General features: G+C 37.5%; 1 protein-coding gene and 1 pseudogene across 5 annotated transcripts in view; one reads left to right on the top strand and one right to left on the bottom strand.

Moving 5' to 3' along the window:
* Nucleotides 1–5057, bottom strand: part of ECT2 (epithelial cell transforming 2) — a 70740-nt gene extending 65683 nt beyond the window's left edge. For 3 of the 5 annotated variants that reach the window (XM_004383482.2, XM_023737949.1, XM_023737950.1), the window contains exons 1-4: nt 4708–5057; nt 2719–2845; nt 2019–2098; nt 398–580 (exon numbers count right to left, since the gene is read on the bottom strand). In XM_004383482.2, coding sequence (XP_004383539.1) covers nt 398–580; nt 2019–2098; nt 2719–2824 — 369 coding nt within the window. In that variant the 5' untranslated portion in view covers nt 2825–2845; nt 4708–5057. Of the gene's footprint in view, nt 1–397; nt 581–1818; nt 1912–2018; nt 2099–2718; nt 2846–4707 lie in introns of those variants that run through there. The other 2 variants (XM_004383481.2, XM_023737951.1) reach the window with 2 other exon arrangements.
* Nucleotides 5058–21054: 15997 nt separating this feature from the next.
* On the top strand, nt 21055–21659 carry LOC101360257 (60S ribosomal protein L15 pseudogene; annotated as a pseudogene).
* The last annotated feature ends 1116 nt before the right edge of the window (nt 21660–22775 follow it).

The raw sequence follows: 22775 nt of genomic DNA, 5'->3' as shown, positions 1-22775 counted from the left end.
TGGAGCACAGTTCTACTCTGACACATATGGGGTTGCCATTAGTCAGATTCGACTCAATGGCAACTGGGTCGCACACACACACATACGCATGCATGTATAAATTTCAGGGACCCAAGTTTAAGCAAATTACTACTTCTAAGAAATATCATATTAAGACCAAATATATGTGTGCGTGTATACACATATATAATTGTTAAACTTTCAAAGGCCTTAGATTTTCCAATACTGAAGATTACAATAGGAAGAATTAAAGGACTATATTATAGTGGCCATTACTATTCTTATTTTCAATATTTCATTCTCAACAATTAATGTAATTTTTGTTATACATTTTTACAAAATTCACAAATAAAAATGTAACTTTAAAAAGTCAAAATAAATGTAGAGTATTTCTTACCTCTCCTTTCTGTGCACAACTTAAGACAACTGGTGGTCCAATAATTCTGCAATCAGCCTTGTATAAGTGATTAAAGACAGGATTCCGAAAGTCCGTGACTATGAATACATTTTCAAATTCTGGAGAATCCAAGCCTTCAAATTCTTCCACTGATTCCATCTTTACAAAGGGCACTTTAATTTCCTTGATATTTTCATGTAGTTGTTAGAAGTAAAAATTATTTATATATTATACATATTAACTTATATAACTCTCTAAAGCCTAAAAATCAGTATCAGTCATTAATCTTTTGTAGAAAGATTAGCATTTTAAATTTTATTTTTATATTTGTATAGAACTTAAGCTTTAAATTATCATATCAGCATCACATTTAATATTGAATAATCTTTTTTCTACTTATTTGTATTTTTATATATACATTTCTCTGTCTACGTTAAGATTTTAAATTTTGAAGATCAGTATTATAAAGGCATAAACTTCTGACTTATGACTTAGTAGTCATTATAAATCATCTAGTATGTACATAAAGTTCCATCAAATTAGAATGTTGAAATATTTTAAGTACATGCATTTTGATAGTAGGATATTTAGAAAGATATCCACTATTTTTTTATTCTGACCAAGAAAAAGATGCCGCCCACACAATTCTTCCTGCATAAATTGTCTTCAGAAAAATAAGGAAAATAAACACTACAGCACTTAATATTTACAAAAAGGATGTCGATTAGCGTAATCATTTTAGTATATATGAGGGAAATAAGAACAGGTGGAATATGTAGGCAGTTGCAGCATGGTAAATGTAGGCTATAAAAAGGCTGGTTACTATTTTAACACTTATAGAGTCGACTTGACAGCAATGGGTTGCTATACATCTACAAACGAAGATATAGTACTTAAGTACCAATATAACTCCTGTGTGCAAAAAAAGAAACCATTTAAAAGAAAATTCTGAACGGGTCAATAGATTATTTGTGTTTTATTTGCCAGGCTGTTCCAAAAAGAATTAGAAATCTTTCATATGCTAAAGGAAATTCCCTAATGATTTTCAATTGTTTTGATTTATAATTTTGGAAATAGAGCAAGAATTTAGACTAAACAAAATTAATGAGAAAAAAGAAGCTCAAGAGTTTAAAGAACACAATCAGGTCTTTATAAATACGTATTATGACATTTAAATGACAACCAAATCACTTTATAAGGATTTCATTATTGACAATATATGCTATAGTTGGAGGTTTCAGAAACACTCACATTTTTAAAATAAGCATAAAATAGTTTCTACTTATCTAGATTCAGAGTGCACAAAATACTCTTTTGTGATAATGCTGATAGATTGCCCTCACCATTGCAATCACCATGAAGTGCAATAATACAATTAAGGGAAGAGCAGCATGCCACATGCAATGAGATGCTTGACCTACCATATTAATAATACTTTTTATTAATTTTTCATCCGATTTTCCAGGACAACTTTCTTTTATCTTTATAACAGGGACTTCCATTATTTTAATAGTCTGTGGAAAAGAGACTTAAGTATGAGATTAAGAAAACTATGAAACTATATAGTGATGGAAGAAAAATAGCTTTTTTTTTTTTTTTTCTAATAAACAAAACTCTGTACCTTTATGGCCTTTTTAAGTTCTTCTTGTTTTCCGGCTTCTTGAACCAATATCATCCTTGTTTCAATCTGAGGCATTTCTTCTGTTAAAATTAAAAATTTTAAATATGTTTGTCAAGCATTAACATCAAATCCAGTATCCCTCTTTGGGCCATATCTAGTATGTGTTCCATCTTTGAGATCACAACATTCTCTAAAATTCTCAAAGCTGATTTACTTCTCAATTTATCAGAAAAATATCTGGCCGTATATCACTTTAGAGAAAGAGAAAACATATTGTAGCATAGTATACCAATGTTAGCATTCTTTCTAATCAAAGAAAGCACTCGCTATAGTGCACAGTCATACTCTTAAAGGTGGATACAACTTTAGAAAGTGGTAAAGGAAGAAGTAGCTCTCCCCCTTACCAGGCACAATTGAAGAAATCCTAACTAACAATGTTGCTGATACAGTGCCCTCACATTCAGAAAAAGCAAAATCCAACAATAAGATGCTTCCCCCTTTGAAGTTGAAAAGCGTTAATCCAAATGATAATCAGAAAATCTACACAGTATAAAAAGATGGTTAACAAGTATTTACTTAATACAAGTACTCTAGCTTAACAGTTGGTATTACAGTCCAATCACAGGAAAGGCTTTAATCAATTACAAACTTAGAATTTAAAAAAACAGCATCAGTATTTTAAAGCAGATGATAGGTTTACCTTCAACATACGTAGTAGATGTTTCAGTAACTTTAGAATCAAAAATAGAAGAATCGGCCAAGCTAGTCCTCCCAGCAGCAGATGTTAATAAACTACTGTCAGCCATGTTTACGCTCTTAAACGTTAGCTGAAAGAATAAATTTTAAATAAAGATACATAAAAACAAACATGATCATTGGGCAAAAACAAGCATTAGAGGCTCTACTTTTATACCTAGCATTTATAAAAATTATAATTACCCATTTTTCTTAACATGAAACCAAAGAAAATCACTCAACCTCTCTCAGCCTGTTTCCTCTTCTGCAAAATAAAGACTGATAACTAACTCACAGAAATATTGTAAAAATAACATAATGTGTGTAAAGCACTCAGAACATTACCTGACAAATAATTAGGCAAATATAAAGAAGTCATCCCAAGTTTATCTGAGGGTACATATCTGATCTACTTGACCCTTTTCTACTTCTTCAGATTAATATACAAAATATTTCTCCAGATTCTTAGCAAATAAATAGTTTAAGTAAAATGTATTTCTGGATTTTGATAGTAAAGAGTGCATAGACGTACAAACTAATGACAAAAGATCTGAACACAGGCTTTAAAGTCAGGCAGAATTAGAATTAGCTTCCTGTTTCAACTCTATACGTGGTAGGTTAAGCTTGTGTTTCCACATTGGTGAAGCAGAGGTAATATAGCACAACTCAAATCCAGTTGTGATGAAAACTGAATAGATGATGTCTTAAAATAAAATTAGAGGAGGAGGGAGGTTTTAACAAATCAAAAATACTATTTGAGTTTACATTTTTTCTTATATGCCTTCCCCTCTTAAAGAACCAGCAAAACAGGTAATTAAAATTGTCCCTGGTAGTGCTGTATTACATCAATTTATTTCCAAAACAGCTTCAAACGTTAGAGAAAAAGAGCTGCGTGGCAAACTGGTGACATTACATCCAATGGCCTAATTACAAACAAATACACTAAGGACTTTTTTTTTTCACATTCATGTATTCTGGAAGCCTTTACAAAAACATAATACGATTAGTGTTCATAAACCTTTAGTTTATTTCTCTTCCAAGAACCCTGAAGCAGCTTCTGACGAAATATACTAAGTATAAAACAGCCCCCTTCTTAGCTCAAAGATAAAATCTATTATTTAAATTAACATCCACTTTAGGTTTCCTTTTACTTAGTATTTTTAAGCAATTATCTTCTAGGGTGGAGGACCTAAATACACTACTGGACATGCTGGTGTTGCTATTATTATTAACAATAATAACGTCGTGATTAACAACTAACATGTATTTAATGCTTACGATGTGGTAGATACTGTTCTTATTAGCCTTTTCCTTGTATGTACTCAATCATAAGAGGGACGTACTATTATTATCTCCATTTTATAGACAAAGAAATCTAGGCACAGAGACACTGAGTAAATTCCCCTAAGTCACATTGTTAGTAAGTGGTAACGCTTGGATTCAAACCTTTGCTGATTCCATAGGCTGCGCTTTTAACCACTATGGCATACATATTTGTGACGGGGCGAGGCGGGGTAGTCTGGGCTGGCCTTTACAAGTAAAAGCTATCAGCTAAGCTTCCCACAGAAAAGAAGCCAACAAAATCCCCGCGTGAAACCACTGAGACGCTGAGATAAGCCCGGAAAGGCTGCAACCACGGGCCCTCAGAGCCGCAGAGGAAAGTGCAGCGTCCCTTTTCCAACTCCCTTCACCCACACTCTTCCGGAAAGGGGATCCAACCGAGATAGCGGTGAGGATGCCGGGCAATCCTGTGCACTTACGCATCCCACTCCGCGACAGGGCCCAGATGCTAGAGGTGGGGTGGAGTTCCTAGAGCAGCAGCCCCGGCTGGGCGCTCAGGAATTCGCGGTCACCGGGTCGGGGCTGCCGGACACAGGCAGAGGGGCTCTCCGCTCCGGGGACGCTCTCCCGCTCGCACCTTCCCCACCTCCACCCATATCCACTGGGTCCTCACCACTCTCAAAAAAGCCTTGGAAGTTCACCACTTCAAGCACCGATTCTTCTCACCGCTACCGCCATCCCTCACAGCTCACCGCCACAGCCAATTCAAAAAGTGAACCGCTCTCTCTAAGAGCCATGGCGATTGGCTCGTGATGTCAACCTCCTTCTCATAGGCTGGAGTTTCCAGCGGGGCGGTGATTGGTTACTGCTCTCCACCGCCTTCCCGCAGGCGCCGACTGATTGGTTGAGCGTACGTTTCAAAATAAACCCAACGGCTCGTACGTCGGGTCACCCGGAGTTTGTAGACAAAGTCCCGGATGTTGCCAGTAGGCGGCGGTGGTGGTTCCCAGGGATCTGTTCTGAATGGCAGGTGTGTCTATGACTACCGCTTGTTTACCAAGTAAACATCCAATTTCCTGAGAAAGTTTCGGTGGCTTCTCCCAACTTTATTTTTTTTATAAGCGCCCCCAGAATCTTTACATTTAAATCAGTGCCTCCACAGATGAATTTTTCCCCCCTGGTTACTGTGAGCTGTAAGATTTTGCTGCCTGGATGCTTTTCTGCTTTAGGAATGTTATTTAAAGTTGGGTTAAGGGGTTTTAGCTTTGGTGGTTGTGTTGGCGCGGCCAGGGCCAAGGACACAGGTACCGGGGCTCCCCGGATGGACTTTAGCAGCCGCTTATTAAACACCTGCAGTATGTACAGCATTGTGCTAGGTGTTCTGGTCTAAGCAATTTCACAGGTGGTTAAAATAAATCCTTAGTGTTTGAACAAATATAAAAATACGTCATGAGATTCTAGAATCTCGGAGCCAAAGTGAATCGCTTCCTTGATGCTCCCATCTGTTCATTGTGAGACCCTTTCTTCTAAAATCTGGCCAAGAATTTATTAAGTTTTTCCTGTTATTTGTATTGTTATTATGAAAACAATCCTCTGTTTTCTTCATTTTCTAAATATAATACTGTATAACACAATCTCTTAAGAAATACACACCTGCCCTAGGTGGGTTTCCCTTAGTTCCCACCTCATCGCTGATTTAAATAAAGAAAGAAATAGGAATCCCTTGCCAGAATCCTAAATCCCAACGGAGGGGAAAAGGGAGGGACTCCTACTGTGGAATGAAATCTCTTCACAAGTTAGTTTTTTCTGATTTTGTCAGGTCACCTTAGAATGCTCAAAAGTTTGTAATCAAATCCACAAAACAAGTGAAGCAGTCTGGTAATTTTTTCCCTGCTTATGGAACGGTATTTACAGTCTGCCTACACTTCACTATAAAGCTGTGATAACCATCAGAGCAGAAGAAAAACAGTAATGGAAATTTCCTTTGGAATGTGTCTGCATTCTAAAACTTGGGTGTGCCCCGCATTCCTAAAGTTCTCATCACTAGAAATACATTAATCTACTATGAAAAGCAGCTTTGAAAGGAGCTTGATAGCAGCTCTACTTCCTCTGTGCACTGCTCCCTGTCAAACAGGCTCCCCACTCAAATCTAATGATTGACTGTGTTTTGTATCACCCCACAAATCTTATGCCTGCCTGACAAAAGCTGTAGCTTCTGGCTGGTTATTTGAGACCTTTTAAAAGATATCTGGCAGTTTGACTAGCAAATAAATAGGCAGTGTAATCTTCACTCTCTATGTCTTCATTTATTCAGCAAATATTTATTAAATATCACTTGTAAGACAGGCATTGTGTTTGCTGGGGGTACAAAGATGAATAAGGCTAAGATACCTGTCTCCCAGGAACCCCGAATCTGGTAAAAGCAATTATCAGGTAAACAAATAATTACATCCAAGGGTGAGAAGTAAAGAAATGAACATATACTGATAGTTCACTAAGCACTTTACTGGTGTTATCTTGTTTAATCCTTAAAACAGCCCATGACTAGTCATTATTAGCACCATTTTACAAATAAGGAAACTACAGGGAAGGTTAAGTGACTTGACCAAGGTCACTTTGTAAATGTTATAAGCTGCATTAACCAAAAAACAAACCCATTGCCGTTGAGTCAATTCCGACTCATAGTGACCCTACAGGACAGAGTAGAACTGCCCCATAGCATTTTCAAAGAGCAGCTGGTGGATTTGAACTGCTGACTTTTGGTTAGCAGCTGAAGTCTTAACCACTGCACCACCAGAGCTCCCAACTTGCGTTAGGACCCAGAAATAATACCAAACCAAACCGCCATTGCTGTGGAGTCAGTTCCGATTCATAGCAATTCTATAGAACAGAGGTTTCTAAACCTGTGATGTTTATGGAAGCAGATTCCCACATATTTCTCCCGCAGAGCGGCTGGTGGGTTCCAACCGTTGACATTTTAGTTACCAACCGAGAACTTAACCAACCACTGTGCCACCAGGGCTCCTCCAGATATAATGTTGTTGTTAAGTGCCATCGATTCAATTCCGACTTGTAGCAACCCCATGAACGACAGAAAAAAACACTGCCCGGTCCTGTACCATCCTCACAATCATTGCTATGTTTGAGCCCGTTGTTGCAGCCACTGGGTCAATCCATCTCATTAAGGTTCTTCCTCTTTTTTTCTGACTACCAAGCATAATGTCCTCTACAGGGAATGGTCCCTCCTGATAACATGTCCAAAGTACTTCAGACAAGGTCTCGCCATCCTCACTTCTAAAGAACATTCTGGCTGTACTTCTTCCAAGACAGATTTGTTTGTTCTTCTGGTAGTTATGGTATATTCAACATTCTTCACCAACACCATAATTCAAAGGCATCATTTCTTCTTCAGTCTTCCTTATTCATTGTCCAAATTTCTCATGCAAATGAGACAATTGGAAATACCATGGCTTGGGTCAGGCACACCTTAGTCCTCAAAGTGACATCTTTGCTTTTTAACACTTTAAAGAGGTCTTTTGCATCAGACTTGCCCAGTGCAATATGTTGTTTGATTTCTTGATTGCTGCTTCCATGGGCATTGATTGTGGATCCAAGTAAATTGAAATCTTTGACAACTTCAGTATTTTTTCCATTTATCATGATGTTGCTTATTGGTCCAGTTGTGAGGATTTTTGTTTTATGTTGAGATGTAATTATACTGAAGGCTATAGTCTTTGATCTTCATCAGTCAGTGCTTCAAGTCTTCTTCACTTTCAACAAACAAGGTTGTATCATCTGCATATCGCAGGTTGTTAATGAGTCTTCCTCCAATCCTGACTTCGCGTTCTTCTTCATACAGTCCAGCTTCTCAGATTATTTGCTTAGCATACGGACTGAATAAGCATGGTGAAAGGGTACAACCCTGATGCACAACCTTCCTGATTTTAAACCATGCAGTATCCCTTTATTCTGTTCCAAAGACTGCCTGTTGGTCTATGTACAGGTTCTGCATGAGCACAATTAAGTGTTCTGGAATAACCATCCTTCACAGTGTTATCCGTATTTTGTTATGATCCATACAGTCAAATGCCAGAAATAATAGATGAGTATAAGTAAAAGCTGATATAGATCTGGCTACAATCTCAATGAAAGCAGTGTAGAGTGGGAGTCTTTCAAATAAATGTGTGCATAGGTGATTACCACATACTTGTAGCTATCAGAGTATAGTTATCTGATAAAGTAACACAGGGTCACTAGAATCCATGGGGAAAAAAAACCTGGTGATCTGTTCCTGTAAAGATTTCAGCCTAGGAAACCCTATGGGGCAGTTCTACTCTGTCCTGTAGGGTCGCTGTGAGTTGGAATCGACTCGACGGCACACAACAACGTTTCGGTCTTTGCAGTTTTAGAAGGCTAGCACTGCAAAGCAAATGTGGTACATGGCTCTTTAATAAACACAGTCCTCATCATATAGTAAACAAAAAAGAAAAAATAACCCAAACCAGTTGTCTTGGGGTTGATTCTGACTCATAACCACCCCTTAAGTTGCAGAGTAGAGCTGTACACCATAGGGTATTCAAAGCTGTGACCTTTCAGAAGCAGATCACTAGGACTTTCTTTTGAGGCACCTCTGCCCCACCCTACCCTGCCACAAACTACCCCACCTTACCCCACCCTACTACCACCAAGGTGGATGCAGAGACCTCTATTGCTTCATTGCATTCTTTACCCACCAGAGAGAGCACAAGTTCTTCTTGTACACTAAAGCTAACCTCCCTCCTCTTAAGGAAAATCCTGCTGAGCTCAAGCTATCCTTCTTTGTGGAAGACATGGATTTCTTTGCTAGTGCCCTTGGCCAGGCTTTTGCCCCCTCCCAAGGCAGGACTTAGCCAGGATTTCTCAAGTTGAATGTTAACCTCTTCCTCCAATCTTTTCACTAGACATATTATAGTTATTGAATTCAGATTTCAAGGGGACAAAAACTGTTTAAAGTTTTATAGATATAGATATATATAAAGCACACATACATATTACATACATATATATAATTTTAATCACAATGAGGTTAAAGAATGAACATTAAAAAAAACTTATGGGTTACCCACAATCCCTAAAATGCTGACTGAACATGTTTCAGACACAAAATACTAAATACTAAAATAATTGAAGTAAACCTAAGTACTCAGAATACTGAAGTGGTGTATTTTCCCCAAGCAATAAAATAATTCTTGAGACGGGGAAAGCAAGGTGTGGAAGAGAGAACCACTGAGGTTCAACTTGCCCATCTCCATCTCTGAATTGAGTGACACTCCGGTCCATCTTTCCTGTCCCCCATCTCACGCTTGTTTCTCTTCCAGTTTATTTTGTCCTCTTTATTCATATTTACATTTCTTCCCTTTCTCCAACCATCTGTCTCCATCTTCCGTTTTTCATCTGTACTCCTTCAAAGCAACAGAGAATAGGCAATGGGAAAGTTAGTTTTTGGCTATGAAATTTCTTTCCCCATCCCACACCCCCCTCATTCACTGATGTGCACACTGTCAAAACACTGTGAGAAACGAGACTTCTCACACCTTCGTAGTTTGTCCTAATCTACTAATAATAATTGACATACTTGAGAAAGTGTTAAATTAAGTCTTAAGATAACCTGGGCAATATTTATTTTGCTACACTTTATTTTTATTACCTAAAGTTATGACAAAATATATTACAATTTCTAGATTTTATTTTAAAATGTGAAACATTATATCATCAAGCAACAACACTATCTTCTCATAAATTTGAATCTTTCATCAAAAGATAAATGTTTTACTGTAACTACATTTTAACATTATAATACTACATGGATCTTATGTAATTGTTTTTGTCTTTCTATCATCATTCTTACCCCATCAAATCATTTATGAAGTGCATAACTGTATAGAATGCCATTCTAGGTACACTTACAAAGATTTGATTCCCCCAAGAACTTCCCACTTAAGACTATTGTTTCAAAAGTTTTAATGAATAGCCATGGAATTTTTGTCCTTTTTTAGAATTATTAACATTTATGGATTAAAATGTGATGTTTCCAAAAAGAAACAATCTTGATAGTTATGAGGAGCAGGAGGGTGGGGATGGAAAAACACGAAATAGATAGTAGGTAAGTGTAACTTCGGTGAAGTGTAAGACAGTACACAATACTGGGGAAGCCAGCACAACTTGTACAAGGCAAGGTCATGGAAGCTCCATAGACACATCCAAACTCCCTGAGGGACAAAATTGCTGGGCTGAGGGCTGTGGGGACCATGGTCTCAGGGAACATCTAGCTCAGTTGGCAAAACATAGTTTATAAAGAAACTGTTCTACATTCTACTTTGGTGAATAGTGTCTGGGGTCTTAAAAGCCTGTGAGCGGCCATCTAAGATATTCCACAGGTCTCACCCCTTTGGGAGCAAGAGAGAATGAAGAAAACTAAAGACACAAGGGAAAGATTCTCCAAAAGGACTAATGGACCACAACTACCAAGGCCTCCACCAGACTGAGTCCAGTACAACTAGATGGTGCCCAGCTACCTTCACTGACTGCTCTGGCCGGGATCACAATAGAGGGTCCCAGACAGAGCCGGAGAAAAATGTAGAACAAAATTCTAACTCACAAAGAACCACAAGACTTACTGGCCTGACAGAGACTGGAGAAACCCCAAGAGTATGGTCCTTGGACACCCTTTTAGCTCAATAATGAAGTCACTCCTGAGGTTCACCCTTTAGCCAAAGATTAGACAGGCCCATAAAACAAAATGAGACTAAAGGGGCACACAAGGACTAGAAGGCAGGAGGGGACAGGAAAACTGGTAATAGGGAACCCAAGGTCGAGAAGGGGGAGTGTTGCCATGTCATGGGGTTGTTAACTAACGCCATAAAACAATATGTGTACTAACTGTTTAATGAGAAGCTAGTTTGTTCTGTAAACCTTCATCCAAAGTACAAAAAAAAATGATGTTTCCAAATTCGTTATAAGACAGCATCTTCTAACCTGTCATCTGTGTGTGTAATACAAGCTTTAGAAATTATCCCTGTGAGCCAGAGGAAGCTATTTTGCTTCAATAGCCAGTAATTAGGATATGAATCATTGCTTCATTCACATGAATCATTACATTATAAATCACTTGACACAGATTTGCAAGGCTATACAAATTTAGCACTTCAAGTTTCAATTGAACAAATAGAATTAACTTTCCTTGATGGAGCAAGAGGTTTCCAAATCTGATAAGGCCATTATTTCAAACTGTGTAATTTGATTAGTAAAATTTTAGATCTGGACAAAAAATCTTAGATCATTAGTCTCATTCTTTATTTTACAGATGAATTTACCAAGGCCAGCAACATAGAGACAACATTCCTGTATCAAGGCCAGGTAGCTAGTGAGGGGCAAAACCAATAGCAGAAGTTTTATTTCCATGTATCTATACTATTGAACATATTAATATTTATATTTTACATTATACTTATAAAAATACAAAGTATCTTTATTCATAATGTATATATTTTTACCTTTGGAAAAATTAAGATGTTTTCAATTCCATAAGAACTTTGTGGGTCTTGTTCACCAGTGTATCTCCAGCAGAAAGCAACACTTCCTGGCACATAGTACAAACACAAAAGTGTGAACAGTGTCCTAATTGATCCATAAGACCACTTTCTAATCTGTTCTCCAACCTGCATTCAGAGTAACATTTTGCACAACCAAACTGCTCATGTCACCACCTCTGTAAAACACTTGAATCCTATTAGACCCTGCATGGTCTGACCTGCTTCTCCAGTTTCTCCTTATACCTTGTTCACTCTTTTTTTTGAGTTCTAACTACTGTATACCTACCTGTCTGCCTTCCTTCTCAAAGGTCTTTATACCTGCCCTTCTTTCTATGTATCCTTTTGATCTTCATTCCTTTCACCTAGAGTAGGTAACTTCTACTCATGCTTTAGCACTGGCTCACCACTCCTCAGAAGGACTTCCTTGAATACCCAAATAACAAAACTCCCATTCTATAGCCCGCAGCACCGTGAATATGACTTTTGCGGTACTTATCAGAGATGCAATTATTGGATTAATGTCTGTCTCCCCCACCATCTAGAGATGATGTCTTTTTGTTCACCATTGTATCCACAGTGCCTTGTATATGAAAGGCACTCAGTTAAATATTTGTTGAAATGGATGAATAAATGAATGATTATTACAGTATCATCGGTGCTACTTCTAAAGATACTAAAGTTTCTGTTATTCTTACTTTTATCTAATGCATTATTTACGAAAATTTTACATGTTATTTTTTACTAGATATAATGAATGGATTAAGTGGCATATTTCCAAAAATAATAGATTTATATCAAAGATGAAATAATTCGCATCCTTAATTGACATTTAAGTAGATTACCAAAGAACTGAATGATTTTTGTACCGTGGCCAGTCCAGCTATAGGTGGAAGAGATTCATTGCTAATGGTCTCAGTTAAGACTTGACACTGTTTATGAACATAGGTAATTACTGATATTCAAAGTTCAGTTTTACTACAATCTATACTTTCATACCTTCTGCACTAACATCCCTAAACTGCCTTTTCCACACCATCAACTAACCTGCAGACCTCTGAGGTATGCCAAATAAACTGCCTGCCAGTTTAATTTTAACAGCAACTCCATTTTTGTTAAGTAATATTTGCTATGGCACTAATTTGAATACCTTCATTTAACTTAGCAATGTTGTTGTTGCTGGGGCTGTTGTTGTTTAAATGAATGAAAAAATGGAATTGATAATGCAGTTGAGATAAAAATGAAACTCATTATGAAATGCTTAAGTGGGTATTTGATTTGGATTGTATGTTTCCTTAACATAAGTAGGTTAATTGTAAGGTGAATAATGAAGGGAAAATGTTGTTCTGTGCTGTAGAGTCTATTCCGACTCATAGCCACCCTATAGGACAGAGTAGAACTACCCCATAGGATTTCCTAGGCTGAAATCTTTATGGGAGCAGATTGCCAGGTCTTTCTCCCATAGAGCAGCTGATGGGTTCTAACCACTGACCTTTCGGTTAGCAGCCGAGCACTTAACCATTGCACTACCAGGGCTCCTTGAAGGGAGAATAACATGTAAGGGAAATAATAGAAATACATTGTGGAATTTATGTAAATGTTGCAAATGATGTGCAACTGCATAATGAAACTATGTGTAAGTCCCGCGTATAAACTATAAAGAAATCCACAAAAATATTCGAAGTGGCTATATCTGGACTGTAGCATTTGAGGATATTATGTCCTCCACTCTTTTCCATTTGTTAGCACTTCTCCAATTTTCTATCATGAGCATTTTAGTGGAAAATTGTCATTTTACTGGCTGTTGAACATCTTACCATTCCTTACTGATAAGAGTCTAATTTCTCTTTTGAGAAATATTCATTGAATATGTTTTTAGTGAGAGGTAGTGCCTGTCTCTCATCATAGATCTGAATGGGGCCATGTCCTCTCTCATGACTGAGGCTCAGCCAATCAGATGCTCTCTCACAGAGAGAATTTTAGTATATGCTCTAAGGATATGGAAAGATTTAAAGGCCATAAACATTGCAATAGCAATAACCATGTGAAGGCCTGATTCTTTGGGTCCAATAATCTTTGCTGGCCTCCCACTGCCAAGGCCTCTGAAGCTCTCTAGATCCTGCCCATTTCCCAAGGCTGATCCTCGTACCGATTCTGAGCTCACAAAATGAAATAATTCTTTCTTTTTCAAGATAGTTAGAATTGGTTTCTATTGCTTGCAACCAAGATGTACAAGATGTGTTACTTTTGCAGATCTAAGTCTTATTGGCTCTACCTTCAAACTATTTCCAGAATCAGACATTCTTTAGCTGGTGCAGTGGTTAAAGTGATCAACAGTTAACTGAAAAGTTGGTGGTTTGAAACCACCATCGGCTCCGCAGGAGAAAGATGTAGCAGTCTGCTTCCATAGTGATGTATAGCCTTGGAAACCCTATTGGGTCGCTATGAGTCAGAATTGACTTGATGGCAGTGGGTTTGGTTTGGTTTATCATCTCTTACCTGAATTATTACAATAGTCTCCTAACTCATCTCCCCAATTTTACCCTTGAACTTTTATTCTAGTCTCAATAAAGCAACCAGAGTGTTCCTACTGAAATATAGATCAGATCATGTCACTCTGCTCAAATCTTTTTAATGGCTTCCCATTTCTTCCAGACTAAAGCCTATGTTCTCACAATAGCCTTCATGGCCCTACACAATCCTCACACCCTTATTTACCTCCAGTCATGCTGGCCTCTTTGCTGCTCCTCAGGCATGCCAGGCATGCTCCTAACTCAGGCATGTTCCCTCTGCCTCTAATGCTCCTCCCGCACGTATGCATCACTTGCTCGTTCTTCAAGCCTTTGCTCAAATGCACCTTTTAAGTTAGCCTACTGTGGCTACCCCACCCAAAACTGCAGCCCCTCTTCAAGCACTCCTGATCCACTTTGCCTTGCTCTTTTTATTTCATAACCTTTATCACTTTCAAACATATTACACATTTATTTACTTATTGCGTTTATTATTTATTGTCTGCCTCCCCAGTCTAGAATGTGAGCTCCATAAAGGCAAGGAATTATGTCTCTATTGTTCCCTGATATATTTTCAGTGACTGGGATGGTACAACATACTAAGTGCTCAAAAATTTTTGTGAAAGAAAAAATAAAGGAAATATGAAACAAAAAAAAGGAAGGAAACAAGAAACAAAGGAATGAAGAATTAAAAACTTTATGAATATTACCTACATAATACAGACAGTCTCTGGATTACAAATGCATTCTGTTCCTAAATCTGTCTTTAACTTGAATTTGTACATAAGTTGGAACAGTTAGGTACAGTTTGTAGCTAACATCAGTTAGTCAAATGTTTGTCTTAGTGTACGGTATACAGTGTACCTTTCTATGCATAAAAAACCTTAAAGAAATACTTCCAGATACACTAAAATATAGTTAGCATAATAATACAGTAATAATAATAATAATGGTTTGATGCATGTCACAAAGTAGCACCCATTTGTTATTACAAACCATTGTATGTAGCTCAAATTTTTAACATAATAGCCTTTACAGGGGTTGGTTTGTAATTACAGGTTGTACATAAGTCAGATGTTTGTAACCTGGGAACTGCCTGTATAATGAAAATTTAGTCTATAGTTTATCCATTGTTTTCAAGCTTTTTGAATATTTCTTCAACTGAAATATCACACTGACCTCTAATACATAAAACTGACAACAGCCAAGATAGATTGAAGTAGGAGAACAGAGATATGATTTACCACCATAGAGATCCTTTGGAAACTTAAGTTCTTGTAGAACACAGAATTTGAAAATCACTGACCTTGCCCAACCCCTCATTTACAGAACAAGAAGCTGAGACTTAGTCTTAGTGGAGGGTCGCTGCACCATCTATGAAATTGTCTTGTAAAAAAAAAAAATTTTGAATTTGAATAGGAAATACAGGGGGCAGAAAAACATGGTAAGTAATACCATAGGGATGCAATCAGTAAGGTCTAGACTTGTAGGAAACTCTGCAAGACAACCTGATTTCTTCAACAAATAAATTTCAAGGGGAAAAATGAGCAATTAGGGGGAATCAATAAATTAGGCGTAAGAGACATATATCTAATCACAATGTATAGATTTTATTTGGATCATGATTCAAGGTTTTGTTTTTGTTTTTTAATTATGAGCACAGGAATTCTGATTCTAATATAGCTGAGTAAGCTAATAAATGACCAGTTCTTTACCAAATAACAGCTATAATTTTTGGAAAAGTATAAAAAATAACTACCTGAAATCTCTGTACAGTGAACAAAAGCAGGCAGATTCTTCAGGGGAATAAAAACTTGGAAGAAGGGGCTGACATGGGGTAACTTTCACATTTTAATGGCTTTTAGAATAAAGTCAATCTGTAGTTGATGTTCTGCAGAAGCTAAACCCCAAGAGAAAACTCACAGTCTTTCTGGCATGAAGAATCAGAGGAGAGCTTCGGGCAAACACAGCCATTAGAAAGTGAGGGGGGAGTCCTGCAGACAGCCAGAAGGACAGCCAAAATTCTGTGTATAAACTGACCGCATTTTTAGCTGAATCCTGAATCATGCAAATACAAGGCAGATTTTAAGCATCCCAGCTAAGAAAATTAGAACAGAACTGAGATTTGAGCAGTTTCCCAAGAGAGAGTTTGCAGTTTGAATTCAAATGAATTGCCTAATAATACAAAAATATAAACACCTTTTTTGACAAAACAAAATCAAGAATCTCCACAACATAGCCACCACATGTCTAAGATACAATCCAAAATTACATGCCAAACAAAAAAAAGAAAAGTATGGCCCATTCACAAGACAAAATACAATCAACAGAGGCTAATTCTGAGAAGGCCCAGATGTTGGAATTAGCACACAAGGACTTCAAAGCAGCTATTATAACTATGCTCAATAAGATAAGAAAAATACACTTGCAATGAATGAAAGTATAGACAGTCTCAATAGAGAAACAGAAAGTATCAAAAAGAACCAAACTGAGCACAAAAAGTATGAACTATAAAAGAAACAAAAAAGGTAAATTATATTTCATTAAAATTAAAAACATCTGCTCTTTGAAAGACACTGTTAAGAAAATGAAAAGTCCATGGTAACTTTGGTAAAGGATGAGACAGCACACAATACTGGGGAAGCCAGCACAACTTGTACAAGGCAAAGTCATGGAAGCTCCACAGACACATCCAAACTCCCTGAGGGACCGAATTACTGGGCTGAGGACTGTGGGGACCATGGTTTCAGGGAATATCTAGCTCAACTGGCATAACATAGTTTAAAAAGAAAATGCTCTACATTCTATTTTGGTGAGTAGTGTTTGGGGTCTTAAAAGCTTGTAAGCGGCCATTTAAGACACTCCAGTGGTCTCACCCATCTGGAGCAAGGGAGAATGAAGAAAACCAAAGACACAAGGGAAAGATTAGTCCAAATGACTAATAGACCACAAGTACTACAGCCTCTGCCACACTGAGTCCAGCACAACTAGATGGTGGCCAGCTACCACCACCGACTGCTCTGATAGGGATCACAATAAAGGGTCCCGGACAGAGCTGGAAAAAAATGTAGAACAAATTCTAACATGCAAAAAAATAAAATAAAGACCAGACTTACTGGTATGACAGAGACTGGAGAAACGCAAAGAGTATGGCCCCCAGACACCCTTTTAGTACAGTAATGAAATCACTCCTGAGGTTCACCCTTCAGCCAAAGATTAGACAGGCCCATAAAACAAAATGAGACTAAATGGGCACATCAGGCCAGGGGCAAGGACAAGAAAGCAGGAGGGGACAGAAAAGCTGGTAATAGGGAACCTGAGGTCAAGAAGGGGAGAATGTTGACATGTCATGGGGTTGGCAACAAATTTCACAAAACAATATGTATACTAATTGTTTAATGAGAAGCTAGGCTGTTCTATAAACCTTCATCTACAGTACAATTAAAAAAAAAAAGTGGAAGAGGAAAAAAAAAAAAGTCCAAGTCACAGTCAGGGAGAATATACATGCAAAATACCTATATGATGAAGGACTGGTATCCAAAATATTTAAAGAACTGTTGCAATTTGGTAATAATGAAACAAGTAACACAATTTTTTAAAAAGGACAAGAAAAATTTGAACAGATACTTCACCAAAGAAGAGATATAGATGGCAAATATGCACGTGAAAAGATATTCAGCATCATTAGCCACTAAAACCCATTGCCATCAAGTCAATTCCAACTCACGGTGACCCTGTAGTACAGAGTAGAACTGCCCCCATAAGGTTTCCAAGCAGCGGCTGGTGGATTCGAACTGCCAGCCTTTTGGTTAGCAGCTGAGCTCTTAACCACTGCAGAACCAGGGTTCCCATTAGCCACTAGATAAATTCAAATTAAAATGAAATTAAGATACTACTGCACACTTACTGGAATTGCTAGTAATTAAAAAAAAAAAAAAAAAGAATGAAACAAAAACTAACAATACCAAGTTTTGGTGAGGCTATGGAGCAAAAGGACCTCTCATACATTGCTAGTGGAAATATAAAATGATACAGCCACTGTGGAAGACAGTGTGGCAGTTTTTTATAAAGCTAAATATATAATTACTATAAGACCCAGCAATCCAATTTCTAGGTATGAGACTGTTTGAAGAAGCTTTATTCATAATTGCTCAAAACTGGAAAGAACTTAAATGTATATCAACAAAGAATGGATAAACAAATGGTAGTACATCCATTCCATAGAATGCTTCTCAGCAATTTACATGCAACAACATGGATGACTCTCAGAAGCATTATGCTAAGTGAAAGGAGCCAGACACTACATATTTTATGATTCCATATATATTACATTCTGAACAGACAAAGCTGTTGGACAAAAACCAGATCAGTGGTTAACAGAGGCTGGAGGTGGGGGAAGGGAGGTGACTACAAAATGGCGTGAAAGAAGTTTACCGGATGATGTAATTATTTGTCTTGATTGTGGTAGTAGTTACATAACTGTATACATTTGTCAAAACTCTTGGATTTTACTATATATAAGTAATAGTTGAATAAAGCTAACTTTAAAAAAGAACAAAATTAAATTCTGTTCCTCATTTTCTCCCTTTTGATCAGGATTCTTCTATAGAATCCTTGGTCTAAATGTTCAGTAGTGGTAGCTGGGCACCATCTGGTTCTTCTGGTCTCATTGCAAAGGAGACAGTTTTTCATGGAGGCAATTGGACATGTATTCCATTTCCTCCAGTAATTCCTGACCCTCCTTCTTCCTCTGGTGCTCCCAGCAAATAGAGACCAATTGTACCTTGGATGGCTGCTTGGAAGCTTTTAGGAACCCAGGTACTACATAAAGAAATAGAAGGTAAAACAGAAACACCAATATCAATGTTAGGCCAAGTGACCAGAAAGTTCTGCAAAACCGTGACTCCAAGCCTCCAAACCAAAAACACAAATCCCGTGAGGTGCTCGGTTTTACATAGGCAGTATCAGAAGCTTTTTTTTTTTAATCTCCAAATTCTCATGGACTCTAGACTTTCTGGAGCCATTGAGGTCAAATGACCCCCTGAAACTATTACCCTGAGGAAATATTTAAACCTTGAACCAATAGTATCCCCTGAAATCGTCTTTGAACTGAATAATAGTTTAGCTTAATTAGAAAACAATGTTTGCATTAAACATTATAGTCTTTATTTTTTTAAATAATATTTTATTATGTTTTTGGTGAAAGTTTACACAGCAAGTTAGGGTCCCATTTGACAATTTCCACACAAATCGTTCAGTGACATTAGTTACATTTTTAACAACTTGGAAACATTCTCTTTAATTGTGTTCCAGTTATTCCATTCAAACATCATATTCTTTTAAAGAATTATCAATATGTGATCAAATTGACAATAGTAACTCAAAAGGACAGAGGAGAAACTTAGGGGGGCACAATAGTAACTCAGAAGGACAGAGGAGAAACCTAGGGGGGGCAATGAGTTTCTCTTAATGATGGTGAAATAGTCTGGAAAAGGTTGTTGAGAAAGGTGGCACAATCTGAAGAATATAGCCAATGCCACTGAATTGTACATGTAGAAATTGTTGAAGTGGTGTATGTTTTCTTGTATGTATTTTCACCAACATTTTTTTAAAATGGAAATTCTAGAACTGAAAAATACAATAGTTGAAATGTAAAATTAACTGAATATGCTTAAAAGTAAAATGGAGATGACAAAGGAAAGAGTCGTCTTGAAGATAGATCAAAGGAAATTACACAACCTTAAGAATAGGGAAAAAATATTGATAAAAATAAAAAGAACTTCAGGGACCTATGAGACAACATCAAATATAATTGGAGTCTCAAAAGGAAGGAGATAGAGAATGGGGCAAAAAAAATTTTTTAAGAAATAATGGCCAAAACGTTCTCTGTTTTGGAAAAAGATATACATTCACAGCTTCCAGAAGTTCAGTAAACCCCAATTAGGATACAAAGGAAATCTTGCACATCATAGTCAAACTGCTGAAAACCAAATATAAAGGAAAAATCCTGAAAGCAGCAATGGAAAAGTAACACATTATAAATAGGAAAACAATGTAAAATACCCCTCACTTCACATCAGCAACTATAGAGACCACTAGGCAGTGACACAACATCTCCCAAATGCTGAAAGAAAAAACTAACAATTCATAATTTTATATCTAGTGGAAATATCATTCTAGAATGAAAGCAAAATAAAAATATTTTCAGATAAAAGAAAACTAAGAGAATTAATTGCCAGCACACTTGTACTACAAGAAATAATAAAGTAAGTTTTTCAAGCTGTTGTGAAATGATTCCAGATGGAAATTTTAATCTTCATAAACCAAAAAACCAAACCCGTTGCCATCGAGTTGATTCTGAGTCATAGCAATCCTATAGGACAAAGTAGAACTGCCCCATAGAGTTTCTAAGGAGCACCTGGTGGATTCAAACTACTGACCATTTGGTTAGCAGCTGAGACCTTAACCACTCTGCCACCAGGGCTCCTTAATCTTCTTGAAGAAATGAAAACTCCAGAAATGGTAAAGAACTAGTAAAATATAAAATATGATCTTCCTACTAATTCTCTAAAGCACATATAACTGCTTAAAGCAAAAATTTAGCCTTTTTGTGGGGGTTATAACGTAAGTGGGAGCCCTGGTGGCGTGGTGGTTAAGAGCTCGGCTGCTAACCAAAAGATCAGTAGTTTAAATCCACCAGTTGGAATCAACTTGACAGCAATGGGTTTAGTTTAGTTTAGTTTTTTTTTTTTTTTTTAATAATGTAAGTGGACTCCCTGGGTGGTGAAAATGGTTAACATGCTTGGCTACTAACTGAAAGGTTGGAGGCTTGAGTCTACCCAGAGGTGCCTCAGAAGAAAGGCCTGGTGATCTACTTCTGAAAAATCAGTCACTGAAGACCCTATGGAGCATCTTTCTGGCTGCAGCCGTCAGGTAAGCCTGATGGGAGCTTACAAGTACATCCAGGAACTATGGAGTTAGAAGCAGTCCAATGTGATGCAACTTCTTCTGAGGGTCCACTGCTGACAGTACCACCAACTCTCTGTGCTGCACAGCCCCCCACCCCCAATCTGGATAACACACACAGACTGGGATACAAGGCCGAGCAAGGCTGTGTCATTTGTTGGTTTCGTGTGCACTGTGGTGGCTGCAAATGCCTAGTGCCTAAGGGTGCAACCTGTGGCCAGTCTGTCTATCTTGGTGTTAACCAACTGAAGTTTGCTCTAAGCCCTCAGTCTGTTGCTGAGGAGTGAGCTGGATGCCACTGTGGCACCGTTAGAGTCCGGAATTCTTCCTGGACTGGTGAAGATTCCATGCACAAATTCTTTAAAGGTATCCTCATTGATCCATAAAGCTATCAGAAGAAATCCTGACACTCAGTGGTCACTAAACCAGTCCACAAGCATGGGGAGATGCACAGGCTGACATCTGCAGGCTCCAAGAGCCAAGGCCTTGGGAAGGGCCACAAGGTCCACCACACTATTGATGATTCTCATTGTGTCGCTTGGAGAAGGCGCAGTACTCTCCAGCTCCACCGTTACCGCTAATATAAGTAATATTTGTAAAATTCATGCCTAATAAACAATTTAGGAGTCACATCTACTTAAAAGTGCTTTACTTTGTCTGTTAAAACAGTAGTTGTGTGCAGATTGTTTCATGAATACACTGGCAAATCACAAAAGTGAAAGTGCCATGTTTGAAGATAGTAAGTGATAGTGTATCTAGTTTCTAATAAGGGAAACACTCTTGTCTTTGCTCAGCTCTTTCTGTAGACTTTGGTGCTTATGATAAAACCTACAGCTTTATTGGGATGATGCAATGCTCTGCTGTTTTACCATCAAGTGGCTGGGATTTGTTCTTTCGTTTTGATTTTTTGGAATTTGACAAGGCGGGTAAATTAGGACCAACTTTTCCTTCTTTTTTTTTTTATTGTTGTAGTTTAAATGAAGTTGACATTTCAAGTTAGTCTCTCATACATTTCAAGTTAGTCTCTCATACAAAAACTTATACATACATTGTTATGTGACCCTAATTGCTCTCCCCATACTGTGATAGTACACTCCTCCTTTCCACCTCTGATTCCCCATGTTCATTCAACCAGTAGGACCAACTTTTAAAGTTGGATTTTGCTTGGAAATTTGTAAGATGGGAGGAGACTATCCTATCCTTTTGTCATGCTCATATGCAAAAAAGAAATGAGGATCAACTAGAGTCTATATTTTTATATTTAATCCAGTATTCATGTACCACAGGTTCTGAAAGAAAAAAGGTTAGAAGTGCCACTATTTTTAGAAAAATAAATGTTGCCAGAGGATTCTCTTACAAATGAAACAAATCTGGGTTAACAACGTAAATAAAATTGCCTTGGTCTCCACAGTACCATTTAAATTCACATAAAAGGTGAAAACTTGTTCAATCCCATGCCTCCATTTCTGGGATACTTAGGATTCTGAATTTGATGCAAAGTAGTCATCAGTGATATTTACACTGGTGTACTATATCTTAAACTGTGTGCTTTAAAACCAGGAAAGGTGCACGTCAGGGTTGTATCCTTTCACCATACTTATTCAATCTGTATGCTGAGCAAATAACCCGAAAAGTTATTTGGACTATATGAAGAAGAACGCGGCATCAAGACTGGAGGAAGACTCATTAACAACCTG

This window comes from Trichechus manatus, unplaced genomic scaffold (assembly GCF_000243295.1).
Source record: "Trichechus manatus latirostris isolate Lorelei unplaced genomic scaffold, TriManLat1.0 scaffold00110, whole genome shotgun sequence".
In the NCBI taxonomy this organism is placed as follows: domain Eukaryota; kingdom Metazoa; phylum Chordata; class Mammalia; order Sirenia; family Trichechidae; genus Trichechus; species Trichechus manatus.
Note: the sequence above shows the minus strand (reverse complement) of the source record. Positions and strands in the feature narration are given on the sequence as shown.